The sequence below is a fragment of the Bubalus kerabau genome, chromosome 17, assembly GCF_029407905.1.
Source record: "Bubalus kerabau isolate K-KA32 ecotype Philippines breed swamp buffalo chromosome 17, PCC_UOA_SB_1v2, whole genome shotgun sequence".
Classification (NCBI taxonomy): domain Eukaryota; kingdom Metazoa; phylum Chordata; class Mammalia; order Artiodactyla; family Bovidae; genus Bubalus; species Bubalus kerabau.
In genome coordinates, this window is record NC_073640.1 from 7,508,338 (window position 1) to 7,534,203 (window position 25,866).

At 42.4% G+C, this 25,866-nt stretch overlaps 1 protein-coding gene and 1 long non-coding RNA gene across 3 annotated transcripts in view; both read right to left on the reverse strand.

The window, feature by feature from the left end:
• LOC129632100 (uncharacterized) overlaps window positions 1-6,568 on the reverse strand; it is a 200,581-nt gene extending 194,013 nt beyond the window's left edge. Inside the window, exons 1-2 of the mRNA XM_055553526.1 lie at window positions 6,561-6,568; window positions 5,926-6,321 (exon numbers count right to left, since the gene is read on the reverse strand). Of these exons, the coding sequence (XP_055409501.1) occupies window positions 5,926-6,321; window positions 6,561-6,568 (404 nt within the window). The remainder of the gene's footprint in view (window positions 1-5,925; window positions 6,322-6,560) is intronic.
• A 5,269-nt stretch (window positions 6,569-11,837) lies between these two features.
• The window catches only part of LOC129632393 (uncharacterized), a 60,900-nt gene continuing 46,871 nt past the window's right edge, over window positions 11,838-25,866 (reverse strand). For both annotated transcript variants that reach the window (XR_008704494.1, XR_008704493.1), the window contains exon 4: window positions 11,838-11,927. This is a non-coding gene — a long non-coding RNA (uncharacterized LOC129632393). The remainder of the gene's footprint in view (window positions 11,928-25,866) is intronic.

Here is a 25,866-nt window from a genome sequence, read left to right on the forward strand (position 1 = left end):
GGACAGTGGATCTGGTATGACTTCTTGGATATGATACCAAATGCACAAGCAACGAGATAAAAAATAGACAAATAGGACTATACCAAACTTATATTTTTCTTCATGTCAAAAGAAACAATGAATGGAGTGAAAAAAAATTGAACAGAGTGAAAAGGAAACCTATGGAATAGGAGAAAACAACTACAAATCATATACCTGAAAAAGGATTAACATCTCCGATATTCAAGAAGCTCTTACAACTCAACAATGACAAAAAACTAAAAACCTGATTCAAAAAATTAGTAAAGAACTTGAATAGATATTTCTTGAAAGAACATATACAAATGACCAATTAGCACATGAAAAGATGTTCAACATCCCTAATTATTAGGGAAATAGAACTCTAAACCACAATGAGATAGCACCTCACATCCATCTGGAGTGCCAGTATCAAAAGAAAATAAATGTTGTTGAGGATGTGAAGTTAGAATCCTTGTGCACTGTTGTTGTAGATGCAAATGGGGTAAACATTATGGAAATAGGGAAGTGCCTCAGAAAATTAAAAAGTAGATAATCCAGCAATCTCACTTCTGGGTATATACACCATGAGACACAGCAGAAGACAGGCTTCCCAGGAGGCACTAGTGGTAAAGAACCCACCTGCCAAGGCAGGAGATGTTAAATGTGGGTTCAGTCCCTGGGTTGGGAAGATCCCCTGGAGGAGGGCATGGCAACCCAACTAGAGTATTCATTCCTGGAAAAATCCATGGGCAGAGGAGCCTAGCAGGCTATAGTCCATAGGGTCACAAAGAGTCAGACATGACTAAAGTGACTTAGCATACACACACTCCTAAAGAGACATTTGCACATTCATGTTCATTCCAGCATTATTAACAACAGCCAGGAAGTGGAAGCAACCCAGATTCCCACCAACAAATGAGTGGATAAAAACATGTAGCATATACATATGACTGAATTTTATGCAGCCTTGAAAAGGAAGGAAATCCTATCAGGCTACAACATGCATAAAAGTTGAGGACATTTACGCTAATTGAAAAAAGTCAAATAATCATGTATCTATTTTAGATACTCACATGAAGTACATAACTAGTCAAAATTATAAAAATAGAAAATAGAAAAGTGGCTACCAAGGGCTGAGGGGAGGTTAAGAGGGAAGCAGTGTTTAACGGATATAGAGTTTCCATGTTGCAAAATGATAAAGATTCTGGAGATCTGTCACATAATTATGTGAATATACACTGGCACCCCACTCCAGTACTCTTGCCTGGAAAATCCCATGGACAGAGGAGCCTGGTGGGTTGCAGTCCATGGGCTCGCTAAGAGTCGGACACGACTGAGTGACTTCACTTTCACTTTTCACTTTCATGCATTGGAGAAGGAAATGGCAACACACTCCAGTGTTCTTGTCTGGAGAATCCCAGGGACGGGGGAGCCTGGTGGGCTGCCGTCTATGGGGTCACACAGAGTCGGACACGACTGAAGTGACTTAGCAGCAGCATACTCAAAATTACTGAACTGTACACTTCAAAATGCCAAAGAAGTTAGCTTGGTCATGTTTTCATTTGAACTGGTTTGTTAAGTTGTTTTCCCTTGAATAATAGTTTTTAGGGAAATTTTTTTTGGTTCAATTAAAAAAATAAGTATTTAGATTTAATTTTCAGTTCAGCAAAATAAGCCATTTCAATTCAGACTCTATTACTAACTAGGACCACTCTGCCTTGGACAGAAGATAGCTGGTCCAACTTAAGGCAGCCTGTAGCTATCCTGTGGGTTCATTCCGCACTTCAAGTACAATGGGGCTTAAAAACACTATTGATCACACCCCTGATTTCCTAAAAATGTCAGGGACATTTTACACTTTTCCTCTGAGGTATTAAATATCAGGCCTGCCATTAGCCAGACTGTGATAACAGACACAATAAAGCCAACTGCAAAGTTAACATTAAGGAATATTTCCACAAAGGTCACACTGTGGCTGCAGAATACCATAATGACCCTCTTCTTTGAGGGCTACTGGTGGCTCACAAAAGATGTCCCCAGCCCAGCTCTGCAACGTCCACCTCTCCGTGATCACAAACAATTCAGAAATGGTTCCTGCTGCCTCTAACCCTTCCTAAGAATCACTGAACTCAAGTACAAGCCTCATTTTTAAAAGACCCTCCCTGCTCTTTCTCATCAGGAGAAATGGGTTGGCTGAAAAGTTCATTTGGGTTTTCCTGAACGAACTTTTTGGCCAACCATATTTCACAGTTCACAGGGGTCCCAACCTTTTTGTCATCCGGGACTAGTTTCATAGAAGTTAATTTTTCCACAGACTGAGGGGGTAGAGGGATGGTGTGGGATGATGCAAGCACATTACACTTGCTGTGTACTTTATTATTATGACATCAGCTCCACCTCAGATCATCAGACATTAGAACCCAGAGGCTGGTGACCTCTGCACCAGCATAAACCCCCTCCCACTGCAGTGAGTTAATAAATCTGTGCTTTGTTGGACAGGAAGTTTGCCTTGGTCGTCTTAGGCTGCTGGGATTTTTCCTCTGCCCTGCAGGAAAAAAAAAGTTTCCAACATATCCAAAACCAGCAGGCTTGGATAGAGGGGGTTTGCTCTTCCCCCCAAATTCAGATAAATCTGAGATCTATAAAGAGCCTCCCCAGCTCCTGACCTGGCTCACCATCACCCAGCCCACCAAAATCAGCAGAATGGTTGGAAACTGGGCAAGATGCTCCCTGCCTAAGAGTAGGCAGTGTAATCTCTGTGCTCAGACTCCAGCCAGGATTTTCCAAACTTCCCCTGGAAAAAGTTATGCGACCTTCAGGTCCTTTAAAGCTATCACCTCCTCCTCTGAGCCCATGTATCACTAACTGGAGGTACCTCAAGGTGTAACATCTGATACTTATCCTCCATTACAGATCAACAAAGGTCTAATCATTCAAGATCTTGCTAAAATGTCACCTCTTCACAGACACCTTTTTGATCCCTCTAAACTAAGTCGCCTCTTTATAATCTCTTACACAACACCTTCCTCTCCTCTTTTCTTCTTCTTAGCACTTATCATGGAAAGTACAGTTAGCACCTCACATTTTCCTTCACTACTTTATCAAATTCTTTTAATTTTCACAGCTTATAGAGCTTTATAGGGTTTTTAACTCTACAAATCATGTCACCAACATGTTTCTTTTATCCAATATTTATTTCAAATATTTCTTGTTCATATTGCTGCTGTTCATTTTGAGCTGCTGCTCAAAAAAAAAGAAAAAAAAGATCAAAATAGAGTACTAATACACTCTGATTCCAGGTGGCTTTTTCCAGGAGGGAGGGAAGAGGTTAAAATATAGTTATAAAATCAAAGCATTTTATTTATCTGCAAGGAACTTTAATGGACATAAAAACAGTTTCTCCTTATCTTGCAGAGAAAAAAGGAAAGGCTAGAGTGTGGAGGCAACCTGAAAAATTTTCAATTTACTAGTGACTGAATGGCAAATAGATGGGGAAACAGTGGCTGACTTTAGGTGATTGCAGCCATGAAATTAAAAGACGCTTACTCCTTGGAAGGAAAGTTATGACCAACCTAGATAGCATATTGAAAAGCAGAGACATTACTTTGCCAACAAAGGTCTGTCTAGTTAAGGCTATGGTTTTTCCAGTGGTCATGTATGGATGTGAGAGTTGGACTATAAAGAAAGCTGAGCACCAAAGAATTGATGCTTTTGAACTGTGGTGTTGGAGAAGACTCTTGAGAGTCCCTTGGACTGCAAGGAGATACAACCAGTCCATCCTAAAGGAGATCAGTCCTGGGTGTTCATTGAAAGGACTGATGTTGAAGCTGAAACTCCAATACTTTGGCCACCTCATGTGAAGAGCTGACTCATTTGAAAAGACCCTGATGCTGGGAAAGATGGAGGGCAGGAGGAGAAGGAGACGACAGAGGATGAGGTGGTTGGATGGCATCACCGACTCAATGGACATGGGTTTGGGTGGACTCCAGGAATTGGTGATAGATAGGGAGGCCTGGCGTGCTGCAGTTCATGGGGTCGCAAAGAGTCAGACACGACTGAGCGACTGAACTGAAGTGAACATCTAGTAATACTTGAGGAAAAAAGGGATGCATGTGACACCATGTTTTCAGTACAAGTTTAGTATTTTGTCTTCTTAAAATTAGTACTTCTAAAAATAAAAAATATACAATGTATACCACATTTGCATGTATAAGTTGAAGAACCATGAATAGTCCATTTATCTTAACAGATGGGCAATGCTATGGAAACTCTGTGGTGCTCCCTGATCACAGCCTTCTCTTATCTTGTGGGAAACGGGCCAAGGAACACTTAAGAATTTTGTTTTCATCATTCCTGTTTTTATTTGTAATTTTACCACTCATGTACTCTGAAACTGACATTAATGACTTCACACCGCATGTACTCATTAACAACTTGCTTTCTTTTCCCTGTTTTTGAGAGTCAGCATTTTCATGCTAATTCATTTTAGTACATTAATTCTCACTGCTGTAAAATATTCAAGCGTGTGATAATGGCATACTTTATCCATTCTCTTGCTCTGTGGATAAATTAAACTTAAATATTTGGGCTGGAGAGCTGAGATGACCTGTGTCAAACATAACCTTAACCATTTGCTCCAGGAGAGCCTAGTACATAAAGATAAGTCAGCAACCCAAGAAATTTTACTTCACTATTACCTTCAGGAAATTCTTGCGATTCAGTTGATCCAGGAAGATAGTTTGCACACTTGGAAAAATCACTTTTTTTTATAAGCGAAGGAAAGTTACATGGCTCAAAATAGCCTGGAGCTAAAACTCCCCTCCAGGTCCTCCCCACCATTCTATGCAAAACAAAGAACTCTCTCACCGGAAGGAAAAAAATGGACATTAAGGTTGATTACACCCAGCTCCCAGCTGGTCCAGCCTCTGGCCGATCTCCAAAATTCCTTGCCCCAGCCGTTTAAGACATAACTACTCTGAACAACCTTGGAGAAGAACAGGCCCCCTTAACTTTCCACATACATTCCTATATGCTGCTGCTACTAAGTCCCTTCAGTCGTGTCCGACTCTGTGCGACCCCAGAGGCTGCAGCCCACCAGGATCCCCCGGCCCTGGGATTCTCCAGGCAAGAACACTGGAGTGTGTTGCCATTTCCTTCTCCAATGCATGAAAGTGAAAAGTGAAAGTGAAATCGCTGTCGTGTCCGACTCTTCGCGACCCCATGGACTGCAGCCCACCAGGCTCCTCCACCCATGGGATTTTCCAGGCAAGAGTACTGGAGTGGGGTGCCATTGCCTTCTCCGTAGGTTAGTGCAGCAGCTCGTTAATCTGACTGCTGCCCCTTCTCGCCTCATTAAAGGTGATCTGTTCCTGTAAAGTGCCGGTCTCTTTTTCTGAACCTCGCCTTCTCTAACTCCCTTACCTTACAATAAGGACAAGAATTTGTTCTTCTGGATACACATTGAGCTTATCAGAACAACAATATTAAAAAATAATAATAATACTCTATTAACCCCAAAGAAGGCAGAAAAGAGGGAGAAGAATTGAAGAACAGATGGGACAAATAGAAAACAAGTAGCAAGATGGTAACAGATGTAAATCCCACCGTGTCAATAACAACATTAAATATAAATTGTGTAAACATTACAAGTAAAAAAAAAAAGTCTCAAACACTTGACAGTTTGAGACTGTCAAACTGAATTTTAAAATAAAAGAACTGTCTGTCATCCACAAAATACCAACTCATAGACACACAGGAAAAGGATGGAATAAGATTACAGCATGAAAACGCCATTCCAAAGCTGGCTCACCTGACCTCATTCCCTGGTTCCTTTCCCGTGTTGGAAAAGCTGGAAAGGAATGAGGAGGCGACTGGGAGGGCGAGCAGTCACAGAGCAAACTGCGCGGCGGGAGCGGCCACACTTACCACAGGAAGTTTGACACAGCGGCCTCAGGCCAGCGGACCCAGAACGTTCCACGGAGCCGGGGCGCCGTCGAGGGCCGGGCGCTGCGGCCTGTCCCTGCCGCCCACACCCCGTCGTCCCCGCAGAGGGCTTCCTGCGCGAGCCGGAGGGACACGCTACACCTGAAAAAGGCGGCCTTCAAGAGGCTGCAGGGCGCCGTGAGGCTGAGGCCTGGGCAGCCGTACAGCTGGGCTGCTTCAAGCTCACGGCGTGCCCTCAGCGGCTCGGCAACGCTCAGGACCGAGCCGGCGCAAGGGCGCTGGACGGCGGGAGGGCTGCGAGCCTCACGTGTTGCCACCTCGTGTGCAGCGTGACCTGTCCCAGGGCCGCGCCGGGCGCCCGTGTAGGGGGCGTGGCCGCTTCACCCGCGTGACCGGCTGATTTGGAAGCACGTGGCAGACCCCGTGACCACGACAGCCCTGTGGACCCCGAGGTCTTGGGGTCTCTGCAGGTGGCTGGGGCTCGACAGTGAACCTGCTGGCTGGGGTCGGGGGAGATCAAATAAACCGACTTGGATGCAGGGGAAAGACAGAGCTCCTGGGACCAGATTGCCTGCGTATGAAGCCTGGCTCCTGGCTAACTAGGTAGAGTAAATTACCTTACCATAGCCGCTTTGGGCTTCACTTTCTCTCATCTTTAAAATGGGGATATTAAGTCTCCTTCTCAAAGGACCGAAGTGAGAATTACGTTAATGCAAAATGCTTAATACTGATACCAGTTTTTAGTGGTAAATGGCAACCTTTAAAATAGTGTTGTCTATCTTTAGCAAATAGCATTTGTTTAAATACCTTTCTCTAATCCTACTCTTTGTAGTTATTCACAATAGCTATGTATTTTATTGAATAGCTTCTCAATATCTATTGATATCCTTTAGTTTGTTGGTATAATCAAATATGTTGATAAAACTTCTTGTTTCTGAAGTCCTTGCAGTACTGAAATTGATCCCATTTGTTTATATCATAATTTTATAAATGGATAGCTGGGTTCAGACTTCCAACAGTTTACTTGAAATATTTGCTTCTATATTTGTAATTGAAATTCATCTTATTTTCTCTAGTGTGCTATCTTTACAATGCTTTATACAATGAATTAGGAGTCTTTCATTTTTTCCTGTGGATTGGAATTATTTAAATAGCATAGGAATTACATGATCTATGAATTTAGATTAAACTCAGTGGTAAAGCCATCTGAGCCTCCATTGAATTCAGCTATGCTTATTAGTCTGTTCAAATTTTCTTTATCATTTTGGGTCAAATGGGATATTATGTTTTGACAGTACGTTGTCCATTTCTCTAAGTTTCCAGATTTATTATCATGAGTTTGTACAAGATGCTTTAATATAAATTTTTAAGCTTTTCTCTAATGTATCTTATTAATAACATTGTACATTTATTCTTCTCTTTCTGTCTCTTTTTAAATTAGGTTTACCAGGAATTTATTATTATTCTTTTTAAAGAACAAAAATGTGTATTTTGTATCATGTAACATAGAACATGTCATGTATCACCAAAAAATTAAAGAACAGTGTCTTAAACAAGACAACAGTTCATTTCTCTCTCAGGTAAGAGAGGTGCAGAGGTGTGCAGCCTGGAACTGTGTCTGAGCACCATGACATCATCAGGGACCCAGACATAGTCTTCAAGCTGTGATTGCGCTGCCTAGCTTCCAACCTTGTGATCTTATCACTCTCAACTGTGGTGCTTCAGTGATCAGATTTGTGTTTCTGGCCAGCAGCAGGCAGAAGGGAAAGATAAAAGAATTGCTTCACCAATAATTCAACCCCCTTTATTAGCCATCCCAGAAGTTCTGACCATACTTTTGTTTATTTATCATCTACCAGAAGTTAATCATAGAGCCACAGTCTGAGGCAAGGAAGTTCTAGGAATAAGTAGATTTCTACCTGAAAAAAAAAAAAAAAAAAAGAGTGAAATCAAAGTTCTATTCTTGGATAAGAGGACAGGAATGGATACAGGCTGGGGCTGGAGGCACCTGCTACAATTTCATGCATCCTGTCCAACATTTCTGCTTTCATTTCTACTTTGAATTTTCACAGATTCCATTTCAGTTAATGTTTCTTCCTAATTTCTGTTGGTTTATGTTGATACTCATTTTTTAAGCTCTGAGGTAAGTTTTTTTTTTAACTTTCAAATAAATTACAATAAAACAATTGAGAATATAAGTTTGAAATCCTGTATTTTGTTGTTGCTTCATTTGCTACATCTTAACCTTCTGCCAGTGGGGTAAATGTTTATGGAGCTGTCCCAAGACAGCTAGAACTAAGACCATTAGAGTTTATGAGCTTTGAATGTATATTCTGAGATGGGTGCCTATTTGACATATTGAATCTTTCTCAAGACACAGTCTCATATCATAATTCACTGAGCAAACTGCCTTTTGCCAGACATTGAGTGGCCTCTAATTCTCCAAGATTACAAGATTGCTGTATCTGCCATGCTTACGGCAGCTTACCTAGTAGTGCAGCTGGTAAAAAGAATCCACCAGAATCAAATGCAGACCCTGGTTCTATTCCTGGGCCGGGAAGATGTGTCTTTATTCGCCTGTGTAATTACACCTGCGACTTCCCTGGCGGCTCAGACAGTAAAGCGTCGGCCTACAATGTGGGAGACCCGGGTTCAGTCCCTGGGTCAGGAAGATTTCCTAGAGAAGGAAATGGCAAACCCACTCCAGTATTCTTGCCTGGAAAATTTCATGGATGGAGAAGCCTGGTAGGCTATTGTCCATGGGGTCGCAAAGAGTCGGACACGACTGAACGACTTCACTCAATTACATCTGTAGGATTAATTTCTATAAGTGGAATGGCTGTGACAAAGGATGTAAAAAGGTGAAATCTGTTACCCAGCACAATACAACTTGTTAGTTTGATTGTCTTTTACCCTCCAAAAAGTTTTTCAGAAAATATAAATGCTTTTTCCCATACACTTTAGGTAAGAGTTTAGATGGCAATCCCGTCGTATCAGTCAAAAGTTAAACAGGCACAGCCTCTGGCACAAGTAGAGAAGCCCTCTTCTGGGAGTCTGTCTTACTGAATTGATTTTATATGTACACAAATACACTCCTTACATGATTTGGAAATAAAATCTAAAGATGTTAAAACTGGTGGGGGGGGAGGGGTGCGGGAATCACCTTGAAGACATGTACATGTGCTATAATTCCATTTTGTAAAATAAAACTATGTGCAAATATAAATACACATTAGTATTTAAGTACAAAGTAAAAGAATGAAAACAATGCATCCCCAAAAATGGCGAGTGGTTATGTCTCAGGAGGCAAGTCAGGTTGGGCCAGGAAAGGGAGATTGTGGTTAAGAGAAAGGTCTGCATTTAAGTCCATGTACTTTTGTATTCTATGTATCTTTTACACAATGGATATATTTTCATTTGACTATTAGAGGAAATAAGATACTTATTAATTAAAATTAAATTGAAATGTTGGTACATACGTTAAAGTTACCTGTACTATCATTTCGCTAGTTATACTGCTTATTTGCCACTTTGGCCACCTGATGCGAAGAGCTGACTGATTTGAAAAGACCCTGATGCTGGGAAAGATTGAAGGCAGGAGGAGAAGGGGACAACAGAGGATGAGACTGACTCGGTGGACATAAGTTTGAGCAAACTCCGGGAGATAGTGAAGGACAGAGAAGCCTGGCGTGCTGCAGTCCGTGGGGTCGCAAAGAGTCAGACACAACTGAGCAACTGAACTGAACTGCTTTTTTTTATATGATTGCTTTATTTGTCTTTTAGTGTCTTGCTGGAGGAGAGGAGGAGCTAGGTTCATCATTGAGGAGCCAGGTTCTTTCTCTCTTGCTGCCCTGCTAGAACATAGACTAGCTGCCACCATCCCAGGTGTCAGCTGAGAAAATCCAGTGAGAGAAGGTATTTTGTCACAATGTCCCCTCTGAAAAACAAATCTTAGTAATCCACCTAGCAGTCTTCTTCCACACACACACACACACACCCTTCTGGGTCATAATTTTTCCTAAGTCTCTTCCTAAACCCATGCCTAGCAGGAGGAATTAATGTGGTTACACCTCACCATAACAAAGAAGGTGGGTACCTGAGAAAAAACCTGAGATTTTTAAAAAGCAAAATGAGGGTAATGGCTACAACATGAGCAGCCAACAAGTCCTGGGAACGTGCTGAAAGGCATCCCTTTTCTCCCAGGGTAAGTACTTTCCTCTTTTGATTTTTTTACTTAATTATTCTAAAGTTTGGACTGCAAAGTAAATCTTACCAGTACGCTTTCTCCAGAAAGATTGGTTGCTATGCTCCAGCCCATATGAGACATGCTGCTGCTGCTTCAGTCGTGTCCAACTCTGTGCGACCCCAGAGACGGCAGCCCACCAGGTTCCCCCGTCCCTGGGATTCATAGCTTGGGGCAATTTATAGGGAATAGACATGTGCCTAATTAGGGTCTGAGAAGATTACTTCCACTCTGCATGTAGCCACTGGTTAAGAAAGTTTAGAGGGAATTTAATGGATTATCACATTTAATCTTAGAGATTACATAATTTGCTAAATATGTAAACATAAATATATGGTTTTAGGAACGTATCTACAGCTTGGAACCACAGCCCTCTGCTCCCCAAAAAGAAACCATCTCCTTTTGGTCTGTCTGGTTTGCCTGTGTGTGTGTACATGCACACACATGCACACTCAGTTGTGTCTGACTCTTTGTGACCCTGTGGACTGTAGCCCGCCAGGCTCCTCTGTCCATGGGATTCTCCAGGCAAGGATACCAGAGTGGGTTGCCATGCCCTTCTCCCGGGGATCTTCCTGACCCAGGGATGGAACCCGCGTCTCTTCTACCTCCTGCATTGGCAGGCGGGTTCTTCACCACTAGCGCCACCTGGGAAGCCCTTGCCAATGACACATACATGAAACTTGTTAACAATGCCCCAGATTTCTTTTTGCTCATTTCTGTTTTTTTTCTTTTGCTTTTTGTTTTTTAGTGGTTGTCTTTCTTTCTGCTTCATGCCTCACATACATTGACCTTTGCTTTGGTATTTCTTCACGTTTACTAGTTCTGTCTTTTGTTGTGTTAATTCTGCAGCTAAACCCATCAATGAGCTCCTTATTTCAAATACTATATTTTGTTATTTCTAGGACATTCATTTGATTCTTTTTATAGGTCACAATTATTTATTGAAGTATTTAATTTTATATTCATTTTATCTTTTTGTCTCATTTCTCATATTATCCAGTTTTCTGAAACCCTTGCCTACTACTTACTCTGTATCATCTCCAGGTCTGTTTGTATTGACTATTATACCTATCACTAGACACTTTTCTTGCTTCTTGTCACGTATGGTAACTTCTTTATTTCATGCTGGACATTGCGACTGAGACTTTATATTACATTATCAGCTTCTAAAGAGTATTGACTTTTGTCGTGGTGGCAGTTAAAATACCAATAGATCACTTTTAGATTTTGCTAGGTTTGCTAACAGATTTGTCCTAATTCTCATGTTTTTACCCATATGGCACTGAGTTTATGGAATCTCAGCTGAATGTCCAGGTATTTTAAAAATAATATTTTTTCCAGAGGACTGATAATATTCTTTATTTCTGGCTTCTATGAACAGTTAAATTTTCTGCTTATTATTTAAGTGAATTTGAAACAAACAAGATTGGTGGTGGAGGAACAACACTCTTTAACTTGACCACTGTGAGTTATAGCAGTTATGTTTTCTCTATAGTTCTGTTCGGACCTATACCCAAATCTGAATTTTCTTTTCCAACCACATAGTAATAAAAAAGAAGATAATCTTTTAAAGAAAATCTTCCTAAGGAAATCCTTAGAAAATTTCAGGATTGAAGGGAAATAAAAGTTTATTACAAACAAAAAATATACTTATGTTTTGTTAATTAATTCCCTGCATGTCTGTGTTCACAATAAGATGAGAGGAAATGAGTTGAACATAAACAAGGATGAATGTCCATTTCTGCAGTTGAATTAAAAATAACAATCGTACAAGAATAAAATAAAAAAAAAATTTGAGTTTAATAAGCATCTAGCATAAGAAAAAAACTCAGTATTTTTCCTAAATACTGAAGTAGAGGTTTTCAGAATAAAACTAAATGTAATAATATATTGGTTGGGAGGGTTTAGGTACTTGAAGATACAGGTGTATCTGAAGATCCTCTAAGACCCAATCATTTATCATCTCCATGGCTGACAACATGCCACTGACCTTCCCTGCAGGGCAGGTCTTGGAATATCTCCAATATTTCCCCCAAGCCTGACTCCAGTGAAGGAACATGAGTACGTAAAACCCAGCCCTTAGTAAGTGACAACAGGTGAATAAGACATGTTGTCAACTGGAAGCACGGGACCTAGACTTCCAGGTTTTGCAGCATTGTCTTGAGAAAAACTTAATACCTTGATTTCCTCTTTTTTTGTTTATTTTGACATTTCTAAAAAGTGCACATCTATGGGAATTCCCCGGTGGCCGACTGGTTAGGACTTGGTGCTTTTACTGCCAAGGGCATGGGTTCCATCCCTGGTCGGGGAACTAAGATCCCACAAGCTGGGCAGTGCACCCCAAAAAAAAAACGATGACGACAAAAAAAAAAAAGTGCATATCTAAAGCTTGCTAGTAATTTTCTTTCCCTGAAGAACCAGAGTTACTCAAGTAAACTCAAGTAAATGATGTTTAAACATGTAGAACAAGAAAGAGGAATGTACTGGTGGTCTGTCTAGAACTAAAGTTCATTTTACCTTGTAGGTCTTACAAGTTTGGGTGATTATTCTTCTTGAAGTTCAAGTTTGTCAGCAGTTAGTTAACTTGGAAAAGGACACAAAGGAGAATGATACCAATTTTTAGCAAATTAGCAACTGTCTATTTTGGTTGGTAAGCACATATTTCATATCTTAATCATGTTGGACATAACTTGATAAGTGGGGTATCTGAGACTTGCTCTTAATATATGCTAAACCCATCAGAAGCTTTTACCAATACCAAATGCTTTTTTGTGTGTGAAATAAGAATCTGATTTGGCCCTTGTCATACAAAGTTCTAATCTATGGCAGGCAACCCACTTAGAATTTTAAATGGATGTTGACCATATATATACACAGTTGAGCAAAGAAGTTAAGCGTTTAATTTAATGAACAGAATAAAGGAAATATTTGCTTTCTGGTTGTGTCACTCTCTCTTAACATTAACTGAGTGCCAGCCACATTCCAGAGAGCAGACAGTATGATGAAAACAAGGACCAGGAAATACTGTGTAGGATATACAGCACATGAACTGTTGCTTAATTAATGTTTGTTGAATCAGTAGAAGTTTGCTGGCTTTTTCCTATGCATTAGCTCCAAAAGTTCCCTATGGAGTACCTTTTATGCTATTTCATTGATGAAGAGATTGAGGCTTGAAGCACTTAATGGATTTCGTGAACCCTAGGCAGGTTCCACAGTGGGTGATTGAGCAGTGTTCTCCCTGCCTGTGCTGGGCTCACTTGTTCTCCTGGCTCAGCAGGATGCCCTTTTGTGCCCTGGGAGCTGAGTGAGAAAGGAGCTGGAACTGAAATCAGTAAGCATAGTAGATGGGCCTACCAACCAACCACCAGAGAGATTTTGAAACAGGCTGCATTCCAGGAGTAGAGAGCACAAGAGAACAACAACCGTAACTGTGGCAGCCAGGTACAGAGGACACCACAAGGGGAACAGGAGGAGGCAAAAGGGGCTCACTGAGGAAGGGTGGGGAGATGGAGAGTGGGATCTATAATAAGAGATGAGTATTTGGCCTGCAGCCTTGGAATTTCCTGTGATAAGAGGGATAAAGCTGCCTTTAGTTTCAAATTTAAAAAAAGGTGGGGAAGGCATAAAGGTATCTTTCACTGTGTCAATGAGATGACTTTGTAAAGCCTGTAGGGAACAAAGGGATGGGGGCTAGCTGCCAGGTGAACCAACCACGTGATTAGAGGGGTCAGAACTTTCAGTATCCCCCCACACCAAAAACCTCAGGGAAGGGAACAGGTTGAGGCTGAACCAGTGACCCAATGGCCAATGATTTAATCAACTGTGCCTACCGTAAGGCAGTTCCCATAAAAACCCAAAAGGACAGGTTTTGGTGGGCTTCTAGATTGGTAAATACATGGAAATTCAGGGAGAAGGAAGGGGACCTGGAAGCTCCACACCCCTTCCCCACGCCTTGCCCTGTGCATCTCTTCCATGTGGCTGCTCCTGAGTTTTATACATCCTTTTACAATAAACTGCTCATCTAGTAAGTAAAACGTTTCTCTTGAAATCTATGAGCCACTCTAACAAAATGACTGAACCCAAGGAGGGGCCTTGACTAGATAGACCTTTGTTGGCAAAGTAATGTCTCTGCTTTTCAATATGCTATCTAGGTTGGTCATAACTTTCCTTCCAAGGAGTAAGTGTCTTTTAATTTCATGGCTGCAGTCACCATCTGCAGTGATTTTGGAGCCCAAAAAAATAAAGTCTGACACTGTTTCCCCATCTATTTCCCATGAAGTGATGGGACCAGATGTCATAATCTTAGTTTTCTGAATGTTGAGCTTTAAGCCAACTTTTTCACTCTCCTCTTTCACTTTCATCAAGAGGCTTTTGAGTTCCTCTTCGCTTTCTGCCATAAGGGTGGTGTCATCTGCATATCTGAGGTTATTGATATTTCTCCCAACAGTCTTGATTCCAGCTTGTGCTTCTTCCAGCCCAGCGTTTCTCATGATGTACTCTGCATATAAGTTAAATAAGCAGTTCGTCTAGTCAAGGCTATGGTTTTTCCAGTGGTCATGTATGGATGCGAGAGTTGGACTGTGAAGAAAGCTGAGTGCCAAAGAATTGATGCTTTTGAACTGTGGTGTTGGAGAAGACTCTTGAAGGTCCCTTGGACTGCAAGGAGATCCAACCAGTCCATTCTAAAGGAGATCAGCCCTGGGATTTCTTTGGAAGGAATGATGCTAAAGCTGAAACTCCAATACTTTGGCCATCTCATGTGAAGAGTTGACTCATTGGAAAAGACTCTGATGCTGGGAGGGATTGGGGGCAGGAGGAGAAGGGGACGACAGAGGATGAGATGGCTGGATGGCATCACCGACTCGATGCACGTGAGTCTGAGTGAACTCTGGAAGTTGGTGATGGACAGGGAGGCCTGGCGTGCTGCGATTCATGGGGTCGCAAAGAGTCAGACACGACTGAGCGACTGTACTGAACTGAACTGAACTGAAGGAGGGGTTCGTGGGAACTTCTGATTTCTGACCAGTAGGTCAGAAGCACAGCTAACTGCCTGGGCTTGCAGCCTGCATCACAAGCCGGAGGGGAGGGGGGCAAAGGGAGGGAGAGGAGTCAGCCTTTGTCAGGTTGCACCCCCGGGTCTGCAAAGTCTGTACTTAGCCAGCTTCAAGATCAAAGAAAGAGCCCGGAGTCAGCGAAATAGTGGGTCAATGGGCAGGGGATCAGACACGTCTAAAGCAAGGTCCTGGAGCCACACCCCATCGTGTGCTGTAGACGGCGGGCACAGCATGGCAGCGGTCCACACTCCTGGAGGAGAGGGAGGCTCCTGGTTAGAGCGGGAATTCGGGGGGAGGGCGGGGGCTCATCAGTTACCAGGGGAACCAGCAAAGGGGCAGGAGGCCCCTCCCGGCCCCTGTGATGAGCTAACCGGTGATGTTCTGGTCTAAAGGTTAGAACGGTCACGAGCTCGGGCGGGGGCAAGTGTGTAGGAAGCTCCGCTGCGAGAGTATCGCATGGGTAAGGCAGGCTTTGGGGCCCTGGGGATGCACAGAGAACAAGACAACAGCCTTCTCGGGAGGCCTCATCACTCAGCATTGCAGGACTAAACACTTAACTAGTACAATCTGATGTTACCTCCAGGAGGCTGAATTGAGTTGAATTGTACAACACGCCGCTGGTGTCCCAAGAATTGCTGGTTGGTGTAGAGTACACCCACACATACACATTGAAACTGCCAACCAGAACCTGTTCAGAGAGAAAGCGAAACCATCCAAGGCTTCCGGGCAAATTACCTCCTTGATGCAGAAAGAAGGCATCTTGAGAATTTGCCCCTGGCTGTGTGAGAGAGTATTTTAAAGCCAGAGTTCTGAATGAAAAATGCAGCTCTTTAAGAGATGTGCGGTCATTTAGAGGTCATGGCTGCTCACCAGTGAGCCAAACCCCAAATCTGGCCCAAATCATCCTCTCTTTGCCTTAAAATAATGAAACGTGGTGCTTGAGTTAGGGTCTGTATTCCTCAGGGTGCCTGTTACTCCCTATTCACCACTGTATTGTCCATCTAGCCCTTTAACCACCCACAGATGGGCCTGCTCCACCAATATGGAGGTCCCAAACCTCAGTTTCAAAAGGAACAAAATTAGACCAGTGTGGAATAATTTTTTATTGGCTTGTTGGTGGATTTCTTTGGGCTCATCCTTGTTTTTCAGACACTCCTTTCAACCTGGCTTATAATTATGCAACTACAGTACCTGCTAGAATCAATCAGCAGCCTTCCAAACCCAAACACGTTCGTCCTTATCCAAATGTAATTTATCTGAAATGCCATGTTGGTGAGAGCATTATGCATTACTGCATGGGCTTCTATTCTTAAATAATGAAACACCCTAATGAAAAATATTCCCTCTAAATAAATTTTAATAAGCACTTATTTGCCCAAATTGTCCTTTCTCCAAATGGCAGAAATTTAATGTGAACTTGAATTATCAGGGGCATTTTGTGATAATGGGCTTTGGGAATACATCATGCAAAGATGACTTATTTTCCTATATCATCCTAAAGTGCAAGTGCTGGGGTAACAACTTCTCAAATGCGAACTCAGTTCCAATGTCTTCACTTATGTCTCTACAGGGAAATGTCACATCAAACATCATGTCAAGGTGTAAGATATTACTGGAGATTGAAGATTGCAAAAAGCCTAATTGTTATAGACATCATATACCCCAGACTTTGCCATGACAAATGGCATGTGTCTGCTACATGTTTTTTGCATTGAATTGTTTTCCTTCTAAGATTTTTTTTTTTTTTGATGTGGACCATTATTAAAGTCTTTATTGAATCTGTTACAATATTGCCTCTGTGTTATGTTTTAGCTAACATAAGGATCTTAGCTCCTGGACCAGAGGCCTTAGCTCCCTAACCAGGGATCAAAAGCTCAACCCCTGCCTTGGAAGCCTTAACCAGTGGACAACCAGGGAAGTCTCCCTGAACTGTTTTTCTGAGGAGTGAAAAGTGAAAGTGTTAGTCACTCAGTTGTGTTCAACTCTTTGCGACCCCATGAACTATAGCCCTCTAGGCTCCTCTGTCTATGGAATTCTCCAGGCAAGAATACTGGAGTGGGTAGCCATTCCCTTCACCAAGGGATCTGCCAATCCAGGGATTGAACCCGTGTCTCCTGCATTGCAGGCAGATTCTTTACCATCTGAGCGACCAGAGAAGAAAGCAAATAGGAAATACCACTCTGTACCATGAGCAGGCTAGGAACTGGGGCCTTGTGCTCAGCAAGAATTAGAGTCAGGCCAGATGCAGAATTTGGAGAAGTGCTTTCCAGAGAAGAGCTCTGGCCTCAGCAAGAATTACAAGTCTATGGAGCAGGGAGCCAGACTCAAGGGTGCCCCCTTAGACTCCAGGATGCACAGCATTAATTACTCTTCTAGACTTTCTCTCCATCTGAAATACTGCCAAAGGGAGCTGTTGCCATTTCTGAATCATTTTTTATAATCGAAATGACACTGAGAGGGATCGTTTAGTCCAAGTATAAAAATTTTGTATCACATACCTACTAGAAGCTTCAGAATATTAAAAAAAAAAAAAAAAAACCACTAAAAGAGAGAGCTCCCATTTTCTTTTTTGTTACTGAAGTATAATTGACATACAACACTCTATAAGCTTCAGGTGTACAAAAGAATGATTCAATATTTTTATACAGAGCAGAATGATCGCCTCGATAAATCTAGTTAACATGGAGAGTCTCTGTTTTCAAGGAACTCTGCTCTGGGATGCTCAACGGCAAAGTCAAAAACACCTGAGCGTATCAGCAGATTGCTTTTTTCAAACCAGAAGAGTGTTCGCTCAGTGAGCACCTCTGGGGCATCAAGGGGCCCCAGGATCCAGCTCTTCCTGTTCCCAGGAGGCTCTGGGTGTCAGGGGTCAGTGAGGACTCCAGATGCTGAGGGCCACATCCCCCACCAGCCTCCACCAGGTCTGTGGATGCCCTGAACACTCTGCTTCCTTCTCAGTAAAATGGGGGAGAAGACGCCCATCCTGTAAGGCAGTGGTGAGGCACTCACAGATGGTAAACATTTAAGGAATGTTCTCTGCACCTCCTGTCCCGTGAGCAACCATCTCCTGTCTCCTCTTCCCACTGCATCGAAGTGGCTCGACTGGAGCCACTTTTTCTTCTTCCTTCCTCACGTCTCTCCTTCTTCCTCTTCTCCCTTGATCTTTCCCGTTTCTTCCTTTTTTGTCACCTCATCTATGATGCCATTGGCCTGCCATGGCTAAGCTCTAATGGGACTGAGGTGTCAGTCACATAATGAGCTGCTGTTATACTTCACTCATCATTAGCAACTGATTTACTGGGAAAGCTCTACTCCAGGTAAAATCATTACCTGCCAGCATGATGCGACTTGTAGACTAGACAGGTTTTGCCTGCCCAGAATACTTCCAGTGTTTTTTAAATAACAGCGCTCTGATTTTTCTTTGCAAAACTGATCAAAGCTTTTGGTTGTGTCAATCACAGTGCCACTGGACGTTCACTCAGGACAACTCGACTCCGTTTCCCAGAACTTGAGTCTCAAGAGAAATGACTCATCGTGGGAAGGAAGGTGGATCTAAGCCATTGCTATATATATTCACATTTGTCTCAAAAGGAGGAGGACCAATCACACCTGCTACTGAATTCTTAGAGCTGCCTTGATACTGTGCCTGATTGATTTTCAATTTTCCCTTCAATCTGAGGAGCTAACCAGTCATCTTGAAGCAACTTCCTTTTGCACGTAAGCTATGGGCAGTCATTTTCCATTCATTACGGCCACAGCTCTTTGTTACTATTCTGATTCATCATAGCATAAATAAAAAATATTTAGGGATCTGGCTGCAAATATTAGTATCGACAGTAATAGGATACAGATTTAAAGTGGTTGAAATAGTGCCATCAGCTTTGCCTTTGTCAGAAACTACAATGGGGGATTCCCTGGTGGTCCATTGGTTAGGATTCCATGCTTTCACTGCCAAGGGTCCAGGTTCGATCCCTGGTCAGGGAACTAAGATCCTGAAAGCCTCAAAGGTGACCAAAAAACAAACAAACAAAAAAACCCCACACAACTATAAGTGACCTGGTCCTGAACTAGCTCAGTTGAACACAGAGCTGAAACTTACCACTGCCCTGCAGACCTTACCTCCAGGTCAGAGGGCTGAGCTCTGGGAAAAAAGAGTTAGGAGGAAGCAAGTGGCTTGAATTTCCCTAGCCTTTCACTTTTTAAACACTACTACAGAGAGTTCTCACTCAAGCTGTCCTGTAGGAAACTGAGTTTGGTTTATTTATTTATTTGGCTGTACCAGGTCTTAGCTGCAGCACGGGGGATCTTCAGTCTTCATTACAGCATGCAGGATCTTTTTCAGTTGTGGCATGTGAGATCTAGCTCCCTGACTTGGGATCGAACATGGGCCCCCTGCATTGGGAGCACAAAGTCTTAGCTACTGGACCACCAGGGAAGTCCCGGAAATCGACTTTTGATGTTGCATCTAAAGCTACACATTTCTGAATTATTTTCAAAGTACACCTTTAATTTTGTCCTCAAAGATGCATCTATTCTCTTGTGACATATGTATATGCAACTTCAATTATTTTTGTTATTCAGGCAGAATACTGGTGCTTTCATTTGTTAATTGAGGCAAAGGAGGGCTTCATTTCCTCCCCAAGGATGGCCAACTTTCCTCTTATTCGAGGGTTTTAAAGACTTGGTCTTGGTTTCTCAAAATGCTAACTGTTACTCAGTATACACTTCTTTAACATTTTTATTTTATGATGGGAAGAGGAGAGGAGGATACATAAAACTTAATGCAAGTTTTGCAGCTGTAAGCTGTGAATTTGCTATTACTAAAATGCTTTGCATCTGCAAGGTAAGTTAACAAGAAATTTGTTGTTTCTTCATGAACACTATGCCTGTAAGTTCTACATTTGTTAGAAAGGTTAGTGCCAGCCAGGGACAAAGGAGTCAGGGTAAATATAGCTCCCTGGAATACGTGTAGCCAAGAGACTGAAATAATTTTCACTTACACAAAATTGTTTATTGACTGCATACAAATTTCCAGGCAGTGAAGAGGGGATTTTTTTTTCTTTTTTTTTTTTTTTAACAACAACTCTAAAAGTTACGTGTCAGTTTCCTAATTTTAGAACTGAGAAGGCTGAAAACCAAAATAATAAAGTAACCTGACTTGGGTCACCCAGCTAAGAAGTGGCAAATCAAGGTGTCAGACCCCAGGAGGGGCAGCCCAGAGGTGGGGCCAGAAGACCCCAGGCTCACCTCCCCCCACGGGCACACCAAGACCAGCGATTTACTGGACGACTAGTGATGAGAAGACTAGCAGAAAAGATCTTCTGCCACTAAAGATATAAAAAAGGAGCCCCAACAAGATGGATAGAAGGAGAGTGATATGATGTTTATCAAGACCTCCACCCCCAGGGAGACAACCCGCAAGCAGGAAGAATACTAATATCCAAAATATACAAAGAACTCACACAACTCACCGTCAAAAAAACACTTCCAACTGAAACATAGGAAGGCCCCGAAATAGACACTTTCCCAAAGAAGACATACAGATTGGCCAACAGGCACATGAAAAGATGCTCAACATCACTAAGCATCGGGGAACTGTCAATCAAAACCGTAAAGAGATAGCACCCCACACCTGTGAAATGGCTGTCATCAAAAAGACAGCAAATAGCGAGTGCTAATGAGACTGTGGAAAAGGAGGAAGCCTCGTGCACCGTTGGTGGGAAGGTAAATCAGTGCGGTCACTATGAAAAACAGGATGGAAAGTCCTCAAAATATCAATAATAGAACAACCATGGGATCCAGCAATTCCACTCCTGGCCATTTATCTGAAGAAAATCAAGACACTAATTCAAAAAGATATACACACCCCTTTGCTCACTGCGACAATATTTACAACAGCCAAGATATGGAAGCAACCCAAAGGCCCACTGATAAATGAATGGATAAAAATGTTATATATATATACACACACACACACACAAAGGAAATATTGCCACTTGTGATAACATGGATGAACCTAAAGGTTATTATGCTTAATGAAATAAGTCAAACAGAGAAGACAAATACTATGTAATTTCACTTACATGTGGAATCTGAAAAACAAAACACATGAACACAACATAACAAAAGCAGAGTCATAATACAGAGAACAGGTGGCTGCCAGAGGAGGAGGGGGAGGGGGTGGGCAGAAAGAAACAGGTGATGGAGATCAAGAGGCATAAACCGCCAGTTACAAAATAAATGTCAGTGTGTAATGTATGGTGTGGGGACACAGTTAACAATCACGTGATAGCTTTGCATGGTGACAGATGCTAACTAGGCTTATCACGGTGAACATTTTGAAATTTATAGTCACATGGAATCACCATATTGTTCACCAGGATACTGTTGGAGGTTAACATTCATATAGGAGAGATCAGATTTGTGGTTACTAGAGGCAGGGGTCGGGGAAGAGAGAAGTAAATGAAGGCATTGCAAAGGTGCAAACTTATAACCATAAGATAAATAAATGCCAGGGGGACTTCCCCGGTGGTCCAGTGGTTCAGAATCCACCATGCAATGTAAGGGACAGGGTTTGATGCCGGATCCGGGAGCTGTGGTCCCACGTGCCACAGGGGAAACTAGGTGCACGCACCTCAACTAGAGAAGCCCGTGCCCCGCAGTGAAAGAGCCCACGTGCTGCAACTAAAAGCTGACACAGCCAAACCAATAATTACCAGGGATGTAACGTACACCACGATAAACATAATTAACACTACCGTACCTTACATATGAAAGTTAAGAGAGGAAATCTGAAGAGTTCTCCTCACAAGGAAAAAATTTTTTTCTTTGCCCGATTTTATATCTCAACATTTTAAAAAATGAAGATTATAGCATCCGGTCCCATTACTTCATGGCAAATAGATGGGGAAACAATGAAAACAGTGACAGAGTTTGTTTTCTTGGGCTCCAAAATCACTGCAGATGGTGATTGCAGACATGAAATTAAAAAGCAGAGACATTACTTTGCCGACAAAGGTCCCTCTAGTCAAAGCTATGGTTTTTCCAGTAGTCATGTATGGATGTGAGAGTTGGACCATAAAGAAGGCTGAATGCTGAAGAATTGATGCTTTTGAACTGTGGTGTTGGAGAAGACTCTTGAGAGTCTCTAGGACTGCAAGGAGATCCAACCAGTCCATCCTAAAGGAAATCAATCCTGAACATTCATAAGAAGGACTGATGCTGAAGTTGAAATTGGAGAATACTTTGGCCAACTGATGCGAAGAACTGACTCATTTGAAAAGACCCTGATGCTGGGAAAGATTGAAGGCAGGAGAAGGGGACAACAGAGTATGAGATGGTTGGATGGCATCACCGACTCGATGGACGTGAGTTTGAGCAAGCTCCAGGAGATGGTGAAGGACAGGGAAGCCTGGCGTGCTGCAATCCATGGGGTCACAAAGACTCAACAACATGACTGAGCAACTGAACAACAATTTTACATCTATACGAGGTGATGGAGGAGAAGGCGATGGCACCCCACTCCAGTACTCTTGCCTGGAGAATCCCATGGACAGAGGAGCCTGGTAGGCTGCAGTCCATGAGGTCGATAAGAGTCGGACACGACTGAGCAACTTCACTTTCCCTTTTCACTTTCATGCATTGGAGAAAGAAATGGCAACCCACTCCAGTGTTCTTGCCTGGAGAAGCCCATGGACGGGGGAGCCTGGTAGGCTGCCGTCTATGGGGTCGCACAGAGTCAGACACGACTGAAGCGACTTAGCAGCAGCAGCAGAGGTGATGGATGGTCACTGAACTTACTGTGGTAATCATTTCATGATATAAGTAAATCAAATAATTACATTATATACCTTAAATGCATACAGTGCTGTATGTCAATTACATTGCAATAAAACTGTAAGAAAAAAAAATTCAAGGTTTTAAGCTTCAGTGATACCTAATTTCAAACCTGATTCATTCCCTCAAATCTTCCTGTTTCATTGCTGTTGTTGTTGCTATTTAAGAAAATTCATTTTAGTCAAAAACAAAAACACAAAAAGAGAATTCATCACTGAACTAATATAACTTGCTTTTTATGTTAGCCCTTAAACAACTAAGAGTTAGAGAAACAGACCCCTCATCAAGACCCTGGACCAGCAAGTGGTATTTTAGGCACCACTCTTTGAACTTAACTCTGGTACCCACCCATCAGACTGAAGATATCTAATGTTAGGACTTCATTGTCTTCCATCTGCAACAGACTCCACAGACGTTGTATTTTCTCCCAGATCCTGCTGCTTGAAGTTCCTGAATCCAGTGTCTCGATTCCCTTGGGGCATGCTGACTTGTCTGTCCTTCCCCACAGGTGAGATCTGAACATCCTTTACCAGTAGGTTTCTCCCTGAGGTAAGCTGAAGTTGAAAGAACCTTACCAATTCTACAGGTTATCACCCTCTGCCCCAAACCTGCGATTCCAAGTCCCTAAACATCTCAAATCTAGACCCCATCCTTCTAAATAAATATTTTAGCAACTGCATAATTTTATCATTCTCTGACTCTCCATCCAGGTTAAACCACTTCTTGAAGTAGCTGTCCTCACTCGCGACTTTCAGCCAAACACCTAAAATAACTTAAAATACGTGATAAGGTGATACCATTATTTCCTTTTTAAAAGTCATGGATGGGGCTTATCCTGTTGTGTCAATAATGTGTGGCTGTTTCCTAATAAAGTCCTGGGTGGGTTTATCAGACACCCAAGGCTGTGGGTTTCTGGTTCCACCTGCTGCTTCAGCATCTCTCTTGGAGGCTGGTTTATATTATTGTGTTTGTCCCACAAAGATGTTAATCGCTGCCCACCAAGTGTACTCCCAGATGTTTGGGAAACATCTTTTATACAGTTTTTTGATGATGGCGGGGGGAAGAGGTGGCAGAATTCATTTCCTTCTCATGACTTCCACATGGTCCCCTCCATCCTCAGGCTAGTGTCAAATCTGCTATCTACTTCTTGTCTTGAGTGAGAGACACTAAGTATCCTTACAGTGAGAGATAACAGAGAAGGAGGAAGAGGGAAAGAGACTGAATGAAAGACAGGCCACAGAAAAGTTGGTGTACAACCTTGGAGGGGGATAAAGGGAGACAAAAATATAAGGATTGAATCAAAGAGCAGGATAAATGATCTTTACCAATGATATTCTCTTGCTTCTGAACATTTATTTATTCTATTTTCTTTGTGGACAAAAAAGAAGTATTTCCTGAAACTATTATGCTCTGCTGTCCGCAAATATGAAACTCTGCCCCACTTACCCTCCCATATGTATTCCAAAGTCTATCGTGTGCCTAGAGCCTTGTCCAACTCTTTGCAACCCCATGGACTGTAACATGCCAGACTTTCCTGTCCTTCACCAACTTCTGGAGCTTGCTCAAACTCCTGTCCATCGAGTCGGTGATACCATATCTCATCCTCTGTTGTCCCCTTCTCCTCCTGCCTTCAATCTTTGCCAGCATCAGGGTCTTTTCCAGGGAGTCAGTTCTTCGCATCAGGCGGCCAACGTATTGGAGTTTCAGCTTCAGCATCAGTTCTCCCAACGAATGTTCAGGACTGATTTCCTTTAGGATGTACTGGTTGGATCTCCTTGCAGTCCAAGGGACTCTCAAGAGTCTTCTCCAACACCACAGTTCAAAAGTATCAATTCTTCAGTGCTCAGCCTTCTTTATGGTCCAAATCTCACACCCATACATGACTACTGGAAAAACCATGGCCTTGACTAGACAGACCTTTGTTGACAAAGTAATGTCTCTGCTTTTTAATATGCTCTCTAGGTTGGTCATAGCTTTTCTTCCAAGGAGCAAGCATCTTTTAATATCAGGACTGCAGTCACGATCTGCAGTGATTTTGGAGCCCAAGAAAATAAACTCTGTCACTGTTTCCATTGTTTCCCCATCTATTTGTCATGAAGTGATGGGACCTGATGCCATGATCCTCATTTTTTGAATGTTGAGTTTTAAGCCAGCTTTTCACTCTCTGCTTTCACCTTCATCAAGAGGCTCTTTAATTCCTGTTCGCTTTCTGCCATAAGGGTGATGTTATCTGCATATCTGAGATTATTGATATTTCTCCCGGCAATCTTGACACCAGTTTGTGCTTCATCCAGCCTGGCATTTTGTATGACATACTCTGCATATAAGTTAAATAAGCAGGGAGACAATATACAGCCTTGATGTACTCCTTTCCCAATTTGGAACCAGTCCATTGTTCCATGTCCGGTTCTAACTCTTGCTTCTTGACCTGCATACATGTTCCAAGTCTATGCATCTGATAAAACTGATAATTTAAATATTTTTCCAAAGGAAGCACTAATCAGGACTCCCCTGGTGGCCCAGTGGTTAAAATACCGCATTTCCAGAGGACTGGAGATCAGTCCCTGGTGGGGGAACTAAGTTCCCACGTTCTGCGTGGCACCCCTCACCAGAACAAAGGAAGCACTGATCACTACTCTGAAATATCAAGCACTGACCATCTAGAGCCCGGTAGCTAGACATGCCATTTGAAATCATTCAGCAAAGATCTCCAAAAGTCCAATGAATCCAGCCCCAAACACATTTCAGTGTAACTGGAAAACAAATACTTGTCTCACTATTGAAAAGTAA